The sequence below is a fragment of the Panthera leo genome, chromosome D4 (assembly GCF_018350215.1).
Source record: "Panthera leo isolate Ple1 chromosome D4, P.leo_Ple1_pat1.1, whole genome shotgun sequence".
NCBI classification, from domain to species: domain Eukaryota; kingdom Metazoa; phylum Chordata; class Mammalia; order Carnivora; family Felidae; genus Panthera; species Panthera leo.
This window is the reverse complement of record NC_056691.1, coordinates 43,954,823-43,969,761: the sequence shown is the minus strand read 5'-3', so window position 1 is coordinate 43,969,761 and position 14,939 is coordinate 43,954,823. Positions and strand designations below refer to the sequence as shown.

The 14,939-nt window shown below is 45.7% G+C and overlaps 1 protein-coding gene across 1 annotated transcript in view; it reads right to left on the bottom strand.

The window, feature by feature from the left end:
• Positions 1–3,684: 3,684 nt before the first annotated feature.
• Positions 3,685–14,939, bottom strand: part of ACER2 (alkaline ceramidase 2) — a 32,090-nt gene continuing 20,835 nt past the window's right edge. Inside the window, exons 5-6 of the mRNA XM_042912943.1 lie at positions 9,426–9,563; positions 3,685–5,686 (exon numbers count right to left, since the gene is read on the bottom strand). Of these exons, the coding sequence (XP_042768877.1) occupies positions 5,500–5,686; positions 9,426–9,563 (325 nt within the window). The 3' untranslated portion in view covers positions 3,685–5,499. The remainder of the gene's footprint in view (positions 5,687–9,425; positions 9,564–14,939) is intronic.

Here is a 14,939-nt window from a genome sequence, read left to right as displayed (position 1 = left end):
GGCAGTGGAGATCCCAATTTCTGCACCAGAAATGGGATTTGGATCCTGGCCTGGTGCCCTGTTCCTGCAGGAGTTGGGTGGCTTCCAGGGAACCTGAGTTCCCAGAGAACTCTACCTATAGGTGTTTTCCTGGGGAGAAGACCCTACTCCCATCAGATTGTCAAAAGGCTCTGTGGCCACTCTTGATCTCTTCCAGGTCAGAAAAAAAGTCTGAAAAAAGCCACTGTAACGATCATGTCTTTGTTTTGATGGTCACATTATTCTTTCCAATATCATGGCCTATGAAGTCTTTAATAACATTTTTTTTTTTTTTTTAAATCATAGAAAATTAAGCAAAATAGGTACACCTAGAACTTTCCGGGGGCACTTGGGTGGCCCAGTCGGTTGAGCGTCCGACTCAGGCTCAAGCCTTGATTTCACAGTTCCATGGGTTCGAGCTCCGTGTCAGGCTCCGTGCTGACAGCTCACAGCCTGGAGCCTCCTTCGAATTCTGTGCCTCCCTCACTCTCTGCCCCTCCCCTCACTCGTGCTCTCTGTCTCTCTCAAATATAAACATCAAAATACATAGGAACTTTCCTGCTAAATAAAGTCATTTACTATTTTGAAATGTTCTATGATCCTCCTTCCAATGGGGAAAATCCAGCATAGAGTAGTTTTCTATTTTTGAGCTTTTACATCCATGACTTAATTCTAGACCTTCTAATAAAAATAATCTGTTTTTAGGCACTTTGTACTGGAAATACTTTGGTGTGTTAATTTCACAGCTCTGAGAAGAAACAACTACGCTAATCCTAAGTATGTTGAATAGCAAGGCTACCCAAATTCACTCAAACTAATTCAGGAAAATGTGCTTTGCTCTCCAATCCATTAGATGCATTTTTCCCTTTCAGATATTTCAGAAATCATTTTGGAAACAAACACAAACATAAACATATTTTCATTCACAGAAAATGCCACTTATGGCTTTAATATTGAAATATAACTCATAGTTCCCAAAAATAGTATAAAGTGCAAAAGCTCCATTTCAAAAGGCCTTAAAAACGCTCCCAAACAATGGACATTAACTGCTCCCACAGCCACTGGGCACACCACCCTAAGACGGCACAACCTATCTAAAGTATAAAACAAGGAATAGGTCTAAAAATACTATATATGCTCTGATTACATACTGTGATTACAAAATAGTCTTAAACCTGGTTTAACATATACAGAAAGAAACAATTCAAACAATCAGTCCTTTAGAGGCTTTTTTTTTTTTTTTTTTTTTTTTTTTTTTTTTGCCTGTAGGAGTATGTAAGATCCATTAAGCATCCCAACCTGGCCTGAGCATTCTCTTTGGCCAGCTGGAATGGGAGCACCCCGGCCAAGAGCTGGCAATGAAAGGTTCCAAGCTCATCTGGGGGAAAGGAGCTATGAGAGGGGCTCCGGTTGGGCAAGCTTCAGCCCTCACCTGTCCCTCAGAGATGGTCTCATGCCAGCCCCATGGGATAAAGAGCCAAGGAAGACTCTACCCCACTCTCAGAGCCCCCAACATGGCCCTGGCTCACGGAAGCGTGAGGAACTGGTGAGTAGTTTTTACACACCTGAGAAAGCCAATAAACAGGACAAGTTACGGTATTTTTAGAAAGTCTGTGCTTGATGACCATTGAGCTTAGGTCCCCCAACAGAACATCTCTGATCCATAATGAATGTAGTAGGCACTAATCAGAGGGACAGGCAGATTTCCCCCCAAAAGTAGCCTGTTACCGAACAGATTCAGGTATCTCTTCTCCCACACACCTTAACTATATTCACTGACATGCTAATAGTATAATCCTAATCATCAAAAGGAGAAAAGCTTTCTCAAAAGTCTGCATTCAACCAAACACTAATAAAAATCGCTGACTTAAGTGATTACTTGATAACTAGGATACTAATGTTTAATATCCTAGATCCAGTTCCATCAGGCAAATTCTATCTAAGCAGAACAAGTATCTGACTGCCACGGTGAGTAACAGCCATGACCTAATTCCCGAATGTCAACTTTCCACTTCCCTGCGTTATCAGGGGGAAAAAAAACAAACAAAGGTTCTTGATTGCACATCAATAAGCTATTCACTTTTTGAAAATCTGAAAACCTCACAACCTGCAGAGCCATCTATTAAATAGCTATTTTCTGTAGTTGGTCAACCCAAGTGCAGAGGCCTAACAAAAAGTAGACTTCGGTTCATTACTTCTCAGGACCTATTCATGTCCGGCTCAATGTAAAAAGACTCAGCAGTAAGTCAGAATCCAGTGATGAGCTCTCAAGTGCAGAGCTAACTCAAGTGTATTCCAAAAGCTGCTCTTTGCGGAAAATACACAACTGACATTTATATTCCATTCGAGCTACCAGATGAACTGTGCATGCTAAAAGACCTCTATTTACAACTCTACTGGGAAAGAAAAAAAGATGAGGAAACACACCAAAATGCCAAAATATTAACAATGATTGTCCTTGGACAATAGAAATGCAGACTACTTTTTTCTCTTCAACGTTCCTGCAGCTTTCTAATTCTCTTCAAGAGCCTGGAGTGCTATAAAAGCATCGTAAATATAAACATGAATGATGCCATAAACCTAACTTCAAATAAAATCTTTAAACTCCTACTTTCTTGATTTACCATCTTCACACTAACAAGCCATAGCGATTTTTGTTCAAAAGTAGAAGTTATGTTTTTGTCCTCCTACAATATACCCCATTCCATACCTGTTATCAGCCCTTAGCTCATCAAAACCAATCTCTAGGGGGCGCCTGGGTGGCTCAGTCGGTTGAGCGGCCGACTTCGGCTCAGGTCATGATCATACGGTCCGTGAGTTCAAGCCCTCTCTCCCTCTCTCTGACCCTCCCCCATTCATGCTCTGTCTCTCTCGGTCTCAAAAATAAATAAACATAAAAAAAAAAAACAATCTCTAGAAGGGCCTTCTGGTTTGTTTTTTGTTTTTTTTTTTTGTTTGTTTTTGTTTTTCTTTTTACAACAAAAGCATTCCTTCTGACATCTTAACTAAGCCATTTTTCTTGTAGAAGGTAGATGGAAACAGCCCTGTCAGGGCACTTATTTCCTCATTTCCAGCAGTCCCAGCTTATCTCTATTTCCAATGGACACTAAGAAATTTCCAGAAGAGTTAAGGTCAAAGAGTTGGGAGTTAGAAGGTGGTGTTCCCCAGGGACCTACCCCTTTACCTGATGGAGAGACCCACACCCTCCTTAACTGCTGGAACAATGCTCTCATCACTGAGGAGCCCTTGAGATGGAAATTAAACCTCCCATAGAGCACAAACACTTCCCACGGCCCCTTCTCCTCATGTATGCTTCCACAATAAGACAGCTGGACTTAAAGTAAATCAAAGCTTCCCCCTACTTTGGAGCATTTTTATACTCCAGAATGAATGACACCAGAATCCAAACCTGGGAAGTCCATCTGAAGTGAGGACAGTCTAATTCCCTTTGAAAAAATTCTAGACTTTAAACCCAAAAGACTGAACAGCAGTTTTAAAACTCTAGGTGGTTCCAGGGCGCCTGGGTGGCTCAGTTGGTTAAGCATCTGACTCCAGTTCAGGTCATGATCTCACAGTTTGTGGGTTCAAGCCCCTCGTTGGGCTCTGTGCTGACAGCTCAGATTTTCCTTCGGATTCTGTGTCTCCCTCTCTCTCTGCCCCTCCCCCATTTGTGCTCTGTCTCTTTCTCTGAAAAATGAACATTAAAAATTTTAAAAACAAAACAAAATTCTAGGTAGTTCATGAACCACCTAGGTCTCAGAAGTACACTAGAAGCCCCACAAATACTTAAATACCATTTTTAAAGTATATTTTTAAGCTATAATAAACAGGGTACACTCATTCAATCCCAAATTTTTTACCATGGAAACCACCAATTTAACTTGCATTTTTCGCTGCATGATATTAAGGGAAATGTAGAAGTTTAGCCTTAAATTTAAACTACTAGAATGCACCATCTATCACACATTTGGGTTCCTTGATGATTTCTTATTGCAGATAGGGTTCTGCTAAAAATAACTTGAAAACCACAGAAGCAGAATAAAGTCCTTCATTTTTAAACTCTCAATTCAGTTCCTTATTGGACTTTTCACCTTCGATCCTGTGCAAATTCTAACTGGAGCCAAAGTTCCTAGACCTGCCACATGCTGGTCCTGCCCAATTCTTATTAGATTCTTAGCGACAGGACTCCCATCCACACAAGGACATGTCTGTCCTGCCCTCTTTCATGATGGAATGTTGCAAAGCGGGAGATGTGAGTTAAAGTGAGTATCCCTGAGGTCATGCATTCCCCCTCACACCTTGATGACCGTTTTAGAGTCTTCATTCGGCCCAATGAAGAGATTAGTTTTGGCTAGTGTCCCTTCAGGTGAGGAAAAACTGAGAAGGCCAACAGCATTGCCTGCTGCACCAACGACCCAAAGAGCCACAGTTCTAGAGAAAAGCAGCTATCAAATCCTTGGAGAAACCACAGGAAGCACCTTGTACTGGGAGAATATGGAGTATGATTCCCGCAGGAAATCTTGCAGAAAGAAGAGGTGACATTTTGGGGGATAACTTCCAAATGGAAGAGCATCCAGAAGGCTTCCAATCAGCACAAGTTTCCAGAACTTCATGTCTGCTCCAGACGTTGAACCAGGCAGGACTCCCACCGTGATTGTCATGAGGCCTGACCTTACGGAGCTCGGCACTAAGGAGCGGGGGGTCTGTGTGCAGACTGCTCACACCACAACTATCCTGTGTGTGTGTGTGTGACCGTTGGTTTGGGGAGGGGACCAACAATGTCCACATCTAAAAATTGCGCTCATCTTCAAGAATGGCTTAAAGCAGAGTGTAGCTTTTGGCACAGAGGGTTTTTCTCGTCTGCTTCACCCTCCTCTGAAGTCAAATCCCCATCTCTCAGCAGAGGTAGTAGAGAAAAGATTCACAAGTGCATGTAAAACCTGGTTATGGAGAGCTCTACATGGATGCCTCCTTAGCCATTAGCCCTGTGTGGATTTCATTGGCTTGGTCTTGTTTTAGGACAGTTTCCTCAAACGAAAATCCCTGGGATCTTCCATCAGACAGAGGTCTGAGTCTGTCGCAGGGCCTGTCGGTCAGCAGGAGAGTTGACACGGAGAGCACATGGGAATGGTCGAGTCTGGACCCAACTCCCACTGGGAAATGGGCTCCCCGAGGGACTGCTCTGCCATTGCCAGAAAGGATACAGCCCAACAAACTACCGCATCTGGAAGAGGCTGAGAAGTTCCACCTGGTGCCCCTCAGCCCTCCACTTTCCATCTTTGGGAAAGGGGAAGACCTTCCTCCCCCTGCGTGGTAGAGTCCTGGCGGGCCACAGACACGTTAGTTGAGCCCACGGGAACAGAACTTTTAAAAGACAGGCCCTCCCCCGGACTCTGCAAGCCCCCGGCTGTCTTTGCTGGCAAAGGGAGCCCGTGCATCAGGGAAAATAAGCAGAGAAGCCAAGCCACCACGGCCATGCCATCACGTGATCTTGACTGGTGATTTCTTGCTGGCACACAGGAGGGACACGTAAGGCACGCCGATGAAGGCCCACTTCTCGCTGGGCCAGAACTTGATGACGGGGCCCTGCTCAGGGATCTCGGAGGCTGCATCAAAGTAGGCAAAGCATACACAGCCCAGGTAGGCAGCGAGGCAGATGAGGATGTGCCTGCGAGAAGGACACAGGGAGTGAGCACCTGACACAGGCAAAGATGGCCACCTTCACGCTAGCCTGCCCCTCCCGCTGGGCCAGCCCACCATTCCTGGCTGTAATGACAGCCCAGTGCCTTTTTCAATTAGGAAGGGGTGAAGGTGACCACTAATCTCCAGAATAGCGGGAGAGTGATAAATCTGGAGCAAACAGGGCCTGTTTCAGAAAGTTCTAATAGGAGCAAACATGCAAATGCCTTTGACACTCAACTGACACCCAAAGATTTAAAACCAGTGCTAGGAAGATGGAGGGAACTGAGCACGTCTGATTGGATCCCACCTTCTTACTCCAAGGTCGCTTACACATAGTTAATGCTCTTTATTAGGAATCATTTTATACTGATTAAACTGCTTGTATACAGTTTAGCAGGGAAACTTTTTTACTGTGTCTGTAAAAAGTTTTAATATGAATCTTTATCAAGCAAGGGACCATTTAAAAGCATGTGATCCTGGGGCGCCTGGGTGGCTCAGTCAGTTGAGCGTCCGACTTCGGCTCGGGTCGTGATCTCACGGTTTGTGAGTTTGACCCCTGTGTCAGACTCAGTGCTGACAGCTCAGAGCCTGGAGTCTGCCTCGGATTCTGGGTCTCCTCTCTCTGTCCCTCCCCCGCTTGTGCTCTGTCTCTGTCTCTCAAAAATAAAAATGTAAAAAAAAAAAAAAAATTAAAAGCATGTAATCCTTCCTTCTCTTAGACTGAAATCTAATTCTAGATGAATGAAAGCTTTTAAATCTATTTCTTAAATATAATCAAAGAAAGTGTTTTTATAAACTTCGGTGGCTGAGGCCTTTCTGATAATGACACAAAGCCCAGAAACCCTACAGGAAAAGACTGACAGATGTTGGAACATGAATGTTTAAAATCAACATGGCCCCAAAATATCATTATATACTCAAAGACAAATGGAAGGGGGGGGGGGGGGACTTGTTACTCACATGACCAAAGAGTTAAAATCCCTATATTCCAAAGAACTCTCAAAAAGTAATCATTTCACAGGATGCCCTTTAAAACCATCAGTGTGGGAGTGGGCAGTGGATGAAGACAGCAAGGCCGAGATTGGCCTCAGGCAGATAATTACTGATGCTGGATGTTGCCCCCAAGAGGGCTCAATGTAGTACCCTCCATACTCTTGAAAATGATGTAAATTTGCATGACACACACACCTAGTTATGGGACAGTAACGACTGCCTACTACTATGTGCCAGGCACTAGGTGCTAGATAAAAATTTTTAAAAATAGAAATAGTCTGCAGAGAAGACCAACAAAAAGGCTCCTTTCAAGAGAAGAAATACAAAGAGTAAGCTTATGTTGGAAAAGATGTTCAATAATAAGGCCATTTTTCTTACAAAGACAGGAAAATAAAAATATTTTTAATCAGGTTAAGATTCAAGAGTTAATAATATCTAGTATATAGGACAGTATGGGTAAAAGGCATTATCTTATAGACTTTTAAAAAGTGTTCATTAATATAATCTCCCTGGATCTAGACAATCTCCTTGGATTTGGACATATATCTAGATACATAGATATCTAGATATATCGATGTAAATATATCTAGTATTCTCTTAAAAAAAAAAAAAAAGGAAAAAAAAAAAGATCATTTGCATCATGTATAGAATTGTTCTTTAAAAGCAGAATTAGAGGGGAGCCTGAGTGGCTCAGTCAAGTGTCTGACTCTATTACGGCTCAGGTCATGATCTCGCAGTTCGCGGGTTCTAGCCCTACGTTGGGCTCTGTGCTGACAATGCAGAGCCTGCTTGGGACTCTCTCTCCCTCTCTATCTGCCCTCCCTGAGCCTCCCCACCCCCCACCTCAAAATAAATAAACTTAAAACATTTTTTTAAATAAGTAAAGGTAGAATTAGAGAAACAGACAAAAATCTGAAAGAAAGGGCATTTGGCTGGCTCAGTCCGTAGCACGTGTGACCCTTGATTCTTGGGGTCGTGAGTTTAAGAGTCCCATTGTGCAGAAATTACTTAAATAAACAAATCTGAAAATCCAGAAGAATAAACCTCAGGTTGAGAACAATTGTTATCACTCGTTGGCAGACAGACTTATGAGAGCCTCTCTCTATACTTCGGTTTAAATTTGTTCTTAAAGCGTCCCAACTGGTACAAAAAGATGTTTTTCACCTTTGAAAAACAAGGCAGGAAGTGCACAACACTTAGAAACAAATTAAGTTTGAGCCAGTTATTACAGTCTAATTTTTAAATTTTGCTTAAACTGTTGGATTAATAAAAATGCACTACATCTTGAATGAGGTCGTCTTTACACACGTGTACACATTTATCAAAACTCATCAAATTATACACTTAAAATCTACATTTTAGGGGCGCCTGGGTGGCTCAGTCAGTTAAGCATCCAACTTCAGCTCAGGTCATGATCTCAAAGTTTGTGAGTTCGAGCCCCGCATCAGGCTCTGTGCTGACAGCTTGTAGCCTGGACCATGCTTCAGTATCTGTGCCTCCCTCTCTCTCTGCCCCTCCCCTGCTCTCACTCTGTCTCTCTGTCTCTGTCTCTCTGTCTCGGCCCCACCCCTCTTGAGCTCTGTTTCTGTCTCTGTCTCTCTCTGCCCCTCCCCCCTTCCTTGATCTCTTTCAAAAATAAACATTTAAAAATCTGCATTTTATTATCTCCATTATAACTCAACAAACTCATACTAGTGAATCTATACACTGTAAGTCGAGGTTGAACCTAAAAAATATCAGGCAAAGGACCCTCAGACTAGAATCTCCAGTTTGTGCTGTTTTACTTTGTCTTCTGCGAACAGTCCTGGGAGTCCCCAAGCCTTCCACTGAGAGCAGATTGTGTCTCCTGCTAGATATATACAAATTCTCATGTTCAAAGGAATTCATACGAGTTCTCCCAAACCAGAGTCCTAGGCATCTCCTGACAGAAGTCAAGCTTGTTCTGAATCTTGGATCTGATAGAGTTTTTCCAACTCCTCACCACTAGAATTCTCCCTGGGTGCTCTCAATTGACAAGGGCCGTCCTAAAGCAGATGTCTCTTGGTCCTTGTTATCTCTTGCAATCAGAAGTCGTGGCGGGTGGAGGGAAACGGGACTCTGGGTTCGTCGCTAAAGCAGTTCCTGGGAAGAAACCGCTCTGACTTCCTCCCTCAGCCTCCTGAGTGGAAACTGTTGAGTGTTGCTCAGTAAACCGCTTGCTGCTTTTGATTTTCAAACTTCACCGTGTAACCTGAGCATTCCAATGCATAGATGCTCCAACTCCCTATGACTGAACGCCCAGGTGAGGCATTAGTTCGCCTTCCCCTTCTGGGCATCCGTCTCTGTCTGGAAAGGGAGTGGCTGAGACTGTCCCTAGATGACCTGTGATGCTGTCACCTGGGCATCCCAGGCCCCACATCCTATCTGTCCCAAGCCTTACCCCCCACCCCCGCCCCCCTCCCTAGAGATCAAGCTACAGCTCAGGTTACAGATTCGGTTTTCAAGCTCCTTTATGCTTTAGTAATGGAGCTAAAGGTAAGAGACCGCAGACTTGAAACACGCACAATTAGGTCTTTTAGTTCTGGCTAAGCCTGCTCCCTGGAGCCCCTTCCGCCTTTGAGCACACTTTCCTGACGGTCTCTGTGAGGAGAAAGGCGCTCAGCCTGTGCTGTCCCCTCACACACCTGCGCACCCTGCAGGGAGAATGATGCCTGACAACAAGCACAGATCCCCGTGGGGTCGCTGGGGCTTACCACACGCAGTGCAGGTAGGGGAAGTGGAAGGAGGACAACAGCTCACAGAAGGCTCGGTCGCTGATCCAGCAGAAGAGCGCAAGGGTCCACCAGAGGCCGGAGAAGAGGCCCAGCTTAAATACACGCACGTTGTCGCACCTGCACAGGGATCCAGAAAGCAGGTCGCCATCAGGCTTGGTTGCCACCCAGCTCGCTGGCCACTTTCCTCTGGCTCCTCACATCCCCCTAGGCCCTTGGCACTGGAGGTCCAGCCCAACATACTGTCACCCCACAAGCTTGTGGATGTAGACACCATGCATACACAGATGGCCCCCAATGTGTCTCACCCAGGCCTCTCCCTGACTCACTCACATACCTGACCGCCTTGACGTGTCAACCCACGTGTGCTATGGACCTAAACTGAACATGTCCATAATGCACTCCTGATCTCCCCCTGCCCGCTCCAAAGAATCTTCCATGCTTTCGGAAGCTCAGGCCAAGAATCTTGGAGTCCTTGTTCTCTTTCCACACACCCCACAGCAGCTCTGCCTTCAATATATACCCAAAATCTGGTCTCTCCTACCACCCGCCCCCTGAGTCCAGGCCACCGTCCTCTCCTGCCTGAGTTATGGCAACTGTGTCCTCCCACCCTCATTCCCACGGTCCATTCTCCACGCTCCGTTCAAAGCCTCCCATGTCTTCCTTTCCAACCAGAGGGAAAGCCCGCAAGGCCCCACACGTCCCGGCTTCTCCTCTGCCCTCCACCTGCTCTCCTACATACTCTGCCCCTCGCTGCCTCTGCTTATCCACCACGCCATCCGGGGATCCTTGTGCTCGTCAGATATCCCGGGCGTGTTCCCCAGACCTCAGCATCGGCTGCTGCTGCCACCTGGAATGTTCTTCCTCACAAAACCACATGGCTCATTGTCTCCCAAGTCTCTGCTCAAATATCACTCAGTAAACCCTTTCCTGATCACTGTCTTTAACCATTGTACCACCTGTCTCCACCCCCTAAGTGATTCCTCCCAATTCCCCATTACCCCCTCCTCTCCTGTCATGTCCTCTGTAGGGATTATAAGCCTTCTAGCATCCTTCATGTCGTAGCTATTTGTTGATAGCTGGTCTTCCCCTGGTACAACACTGGGCACACAGAGGGCTCCCACTCTTTGCTGAGTGAAGGAAAGAACTCTGACCTATGCTAGGACAAAATGCTTTTCGGAAACAAATGCTAACAGCCCAAAGAAATTTCAACTGCTATTTTCCTTTTGTTGTTCCCGAATCACTCATAAGGGGGTGACTTCTGTTCCTAGGGAGGAATGTCCAGAGGCAGCTGGTGGCTGAGGGTCCTTCTAAACCCTCCCTCAGAGTCTCCTTCCCCCCCCCCCCCACGGGCCACTCCTCAGTCAATCAAGCTCTCTTTCCCGGTCCCAGGGTCCAATGTGACATCTGTACCCGAGAAGGGGTCATGTTTATTTGTTCATATTTGTTGAACAAGTAAGGAAGGTGTCCAAAGCCTCACTTACTGGTACCTTTCCCAGCTGCCTGGCAGAGGCATCAGTAAAAGCCTCGGTGAAAACAGGACGGGCAGTACGTTCAGAAAGTCCTACTCAGAAAAAAACAAACTGAAATACCCTTTTGTAGAGCTAAATGCATTCCTTGAAAATTTTTCAAAACCTGTTTTGGGACAACAGAGGCCCCTGATCGGTCCGACTTAGCTTTGTTGAACGGCGCACTCTTAGACCTGCTGCTCCCTCACAGAGGCTCTGCTCCTCCTCTGTCTCAGCTCCTCTTTCTCTGCCTCCTCAGGTCTCGGCTTCAAGGGCACCTTCTCGGATAGACTTGCCCTGACCGCCCCTCCCCCATTACACTGTCCGCATCGGGGGCACCCGCCAGTTTCCTTCCTGACACTCGTCACTAGCTGACGTTGTTTTTATTGGTGTAATTATTCGTCAAATGTCTAGTATCCAACCAGACTGTAAGATCAATGAGAGAGGAGCCACACCTGCCCCCGAGTGTATGCAGTGCCCAGCCCAGGATAGGCATGATATAAATGCTTGCTGGATGAATAGATAAAACAAGGTAGTAAAGGAAAATGTTAATGAGATCCTAGCGATCATAGGAACACGTTTTTGTTTTTTTTTTCTGGATTAAAAAAAAAAAAAAAAAGTAACCATGTTGACTGTGTACCAAATTCTCTGAAGCCATGCCAGGCACTACGAAAGGCAAAATGAACAGGACCCTTGCCTTGCCATTTTAAAATGAAAATGGACAAAAACAAATGTCAACAAATATGGCCAATCTGGTACAAGAGGACCCATGTACACTCAATTAAACCTAGAAACTTTGGGGGCAGCTGGGTGGCTCAGTCGGTTCAGCGTCCGACTCTTGGTTTCGGCTCAGGTCATAATCTCAAGGGTTCATGAGTTCGAGCCCCACATAGGGCTCCACGCTGCTGGTGTGGAGCCTGCTTGGGATTCTCTCTCTCTGTCTGCCCCTCCCTCATATGTGTGTTCTCTCTCAAAATAAATAAACTTAAGCCAAAATTTGTAGGTTTTTGTTTTTTTAAGGAAAACACCAGAACACATCACAATATGCTGGAAAGGCAGTGCCTACGTGAACATTTGACGAATAATTACACCAATAAAAACAACGTCAGCTAGTGACGAGTGTCAGGAAGGAAACTGGCGGGTGCCCCCGATGCGGACAGTGTAATGGGGGAGGGGCTGTCAGGGAAGGTCTAACCGAGAAGGTGCCCTTGAAGCTGAGACCTGAGGAAGCAGAGAAAGAGGAGCTGAGACAGGGGAGGAGCAGAGCCATCCTGAAGTGGCAAGAGAGGCAGAACGTCAGGGGATGAGTCACATGTGGGGAAAGCACTGCAGAGTCAAGGTCTCAGGGTGGCCTGATGATGTCCCTTCCTCTGTTTCTAGAGGGACAGGTCCTGCTGCCTGCTACTGACCAGGCGTATCTCCCGTGGGTCTTGTCCAAACCTGGGTTCCTTTGGGTTTTATTCCCATTTCTCAGGGCTTAGGTCAAAATGTAAACGTGAGGTTAAATGGAGGGGGAAAAAAAAAAAAAAAACAGAACAAAAGTGATAGATACAAGGAGGGCCCTATTTTAGGCTAAAAAAAAATCTGAGATGATGGCTCCAGTTCTCTTCCTGACCCTTTGTTGTATTCTCAAAGTTTTCCTTAACTGACTAATCCTAATAATCAGAAGAAAAGCGCCAACCTTAAAAGGTGTTAAATGCACCTGAGTCCCTGGGTAATACGACCCCACCATAAATTTCAGTAAATGTCCAATCATAACCCCAAGTAAAATTTTGTTGCTTCCTGGTCTGAGAGAAGGTTCGGAAAGGACAATGAAAATATGGAAAGACTAGGAACAAGCTTTAGGAATGAGGCTAATGAGAAACAAAAAGCTTCCCCAGTTCCTTCTGAGCAGAGGGAGGTGGGAGGAGAAATATTTGGCTGGCACATTACAGATCATTGCTAATGACAATGGGGAAGGTCCTGGAAGGAAATGCAAAGAGCAACAAGGACATCTCTTCGTCTGGGAATTGTATCAAAGCCGGCCAACAACCATCTTCTCTCTCCCTGCTGGGATCCCAGTGGGGACAGAGACACAGCAGTGAACGTAGAGGCCCCACTCCTGCCCGTGGGGCCTACATCAAGCAGAGGGGACAGACCGTAAACAAAACAGCAGCACAAATAATTTTTTAATTACAGTCAGGCTGGGGGCCAGAAAGAAGTCTGAGGTGCTATGATGGCGTATAAACAGTTGAGCCAAAACAGGTGAGTCAAAGGTGAGCCAGAAGTGAGCCAAACAGAAGGGTCAGAAGGAAGGGGACAGCATGAACAAGGACCTGGGGACAGAAAGAGCTAAGCCCCCTTGGGGATAGGGAAGGTCAAAACGGCTGAAGGCAGAGTGTAGCAGGGAGCTTCATGCAGGAAAGAGCTACAGCAGGCAGGGGCTACGTCAGGATTTTGAACTTCATCCTAACTGCGATGTCGGCTAAGACAACTCCATAAAACATTAGAGGCAAGCAAGGGGCCACACTGAGGATATTGAACTTTAATCTCAATTGTAATGTCAACTAATAGAAAAAGGACTATGATCAGAGGGGATGCTCAGGAAAGGAAAAGGAAGCCAGGCTTCTGCCTTGAGCAGATGGGTAAATGGTGCCATTTACTGCTGCTGGAAATGTTGGGAGAGCCAGAACTGGAAAAGGCAGATCGGCGATCTGGCTGAACTCGAGATGGCTGTGACAGGTGGGGACAGAGGTCAGACAGGCAGCTAGATGCACCGTGGTGGAGGGAGGAGGAAGGATGGGGTCAGACACACAGCTGGGAGTTGTTTGCAGATGTTTGCAGGTTGTGGATGAGCTCCTTCAGAGGAAAGTGTAGAGGGAGGAGAGCCGAGGTGAGCTGTCACCTGAAGGGACCCCTACCCGCAAAGGTGCACAGCAAACGAGCTTACATGAGAGACTGAAAAGAAGCCATGGAGGGAGTGGCATCCCAGGAGGGTGTGGCATCCTAAGAGGCACTCGGAAGGTTTCAAGGACGAGGGGGGTGAACTGCGCAAATAGCTGAGGGAAGAACACATAAGTTACGTTGAAAAACCATCACTGGACACACAGCCAAGAGGGGCTTGGGTAGCAAGGTGGGCTGAAGAAATGAGAGCTGGGCGGATGAAGGCCACTTTTAAAGACGTTGGGCTGTGGCACCTGGCTGGCGCAGCTGGTAGAGTGTATGAGTCTGGATCTTGGGGTCTTGAGTTCGAGCCCCACGTTGGGCATAGAGATCACTTATACACACACACACACACACACACACACACACATATATAAAATAAACACTTCCAAGATGCTGGGCTGTGACAGATGAGGGAGAGAAAGGGTGGTGGCTGGAGAGAGTCGTGGACTGAGTCCAGGCTGACTGCTAGGGAAGAAAGAGGGACTCCAGTGTTTTTACAGGCCAAAGGGAAAGACCTTTTAAGAGGAGTGTTGGGAGGGGGGGATGGGCTAAATGAGTTATGGGCATTAAGGAGGGCACTTGTTGGGATGAGCACTGGGTATTTGTAAGTGATCAATCGTTGAATTCTGAAACCATCATCACACTGTATGTTAACTAACTTGGGTTTAAATAAAATTAAAAAACTAAAAAAAAAAATTTTTTTTGAAAGGCGGATCAAGGACCAGTAGACAATTTACAGGAATAAAGTAGGCATAAGAGAAAGAAGGGAATAATCCCTAGGCTGAAAGACAGACCCTGGCAGGATGGAGGGATACTTCCCATGATGCTGCCATTTGTTACAATGATGGAGACCAATCAGCTGCAGTGATGGCTAGCTTTTCAGGGGCGAAGATCTCAAGTACGAAACAGATTATTTCTTTTGTAATTATGTGCAAAGATTAGAGTGTTAAAGGAAAATTTTTCCTTGCTTAAAGATCACACTTGTGAAGCAGAATTTATTTAAACAGTAATCTGTCCTAACCACTTGTCCTAACCCCATTTGCTCTTGTTTAAATATTTTAAT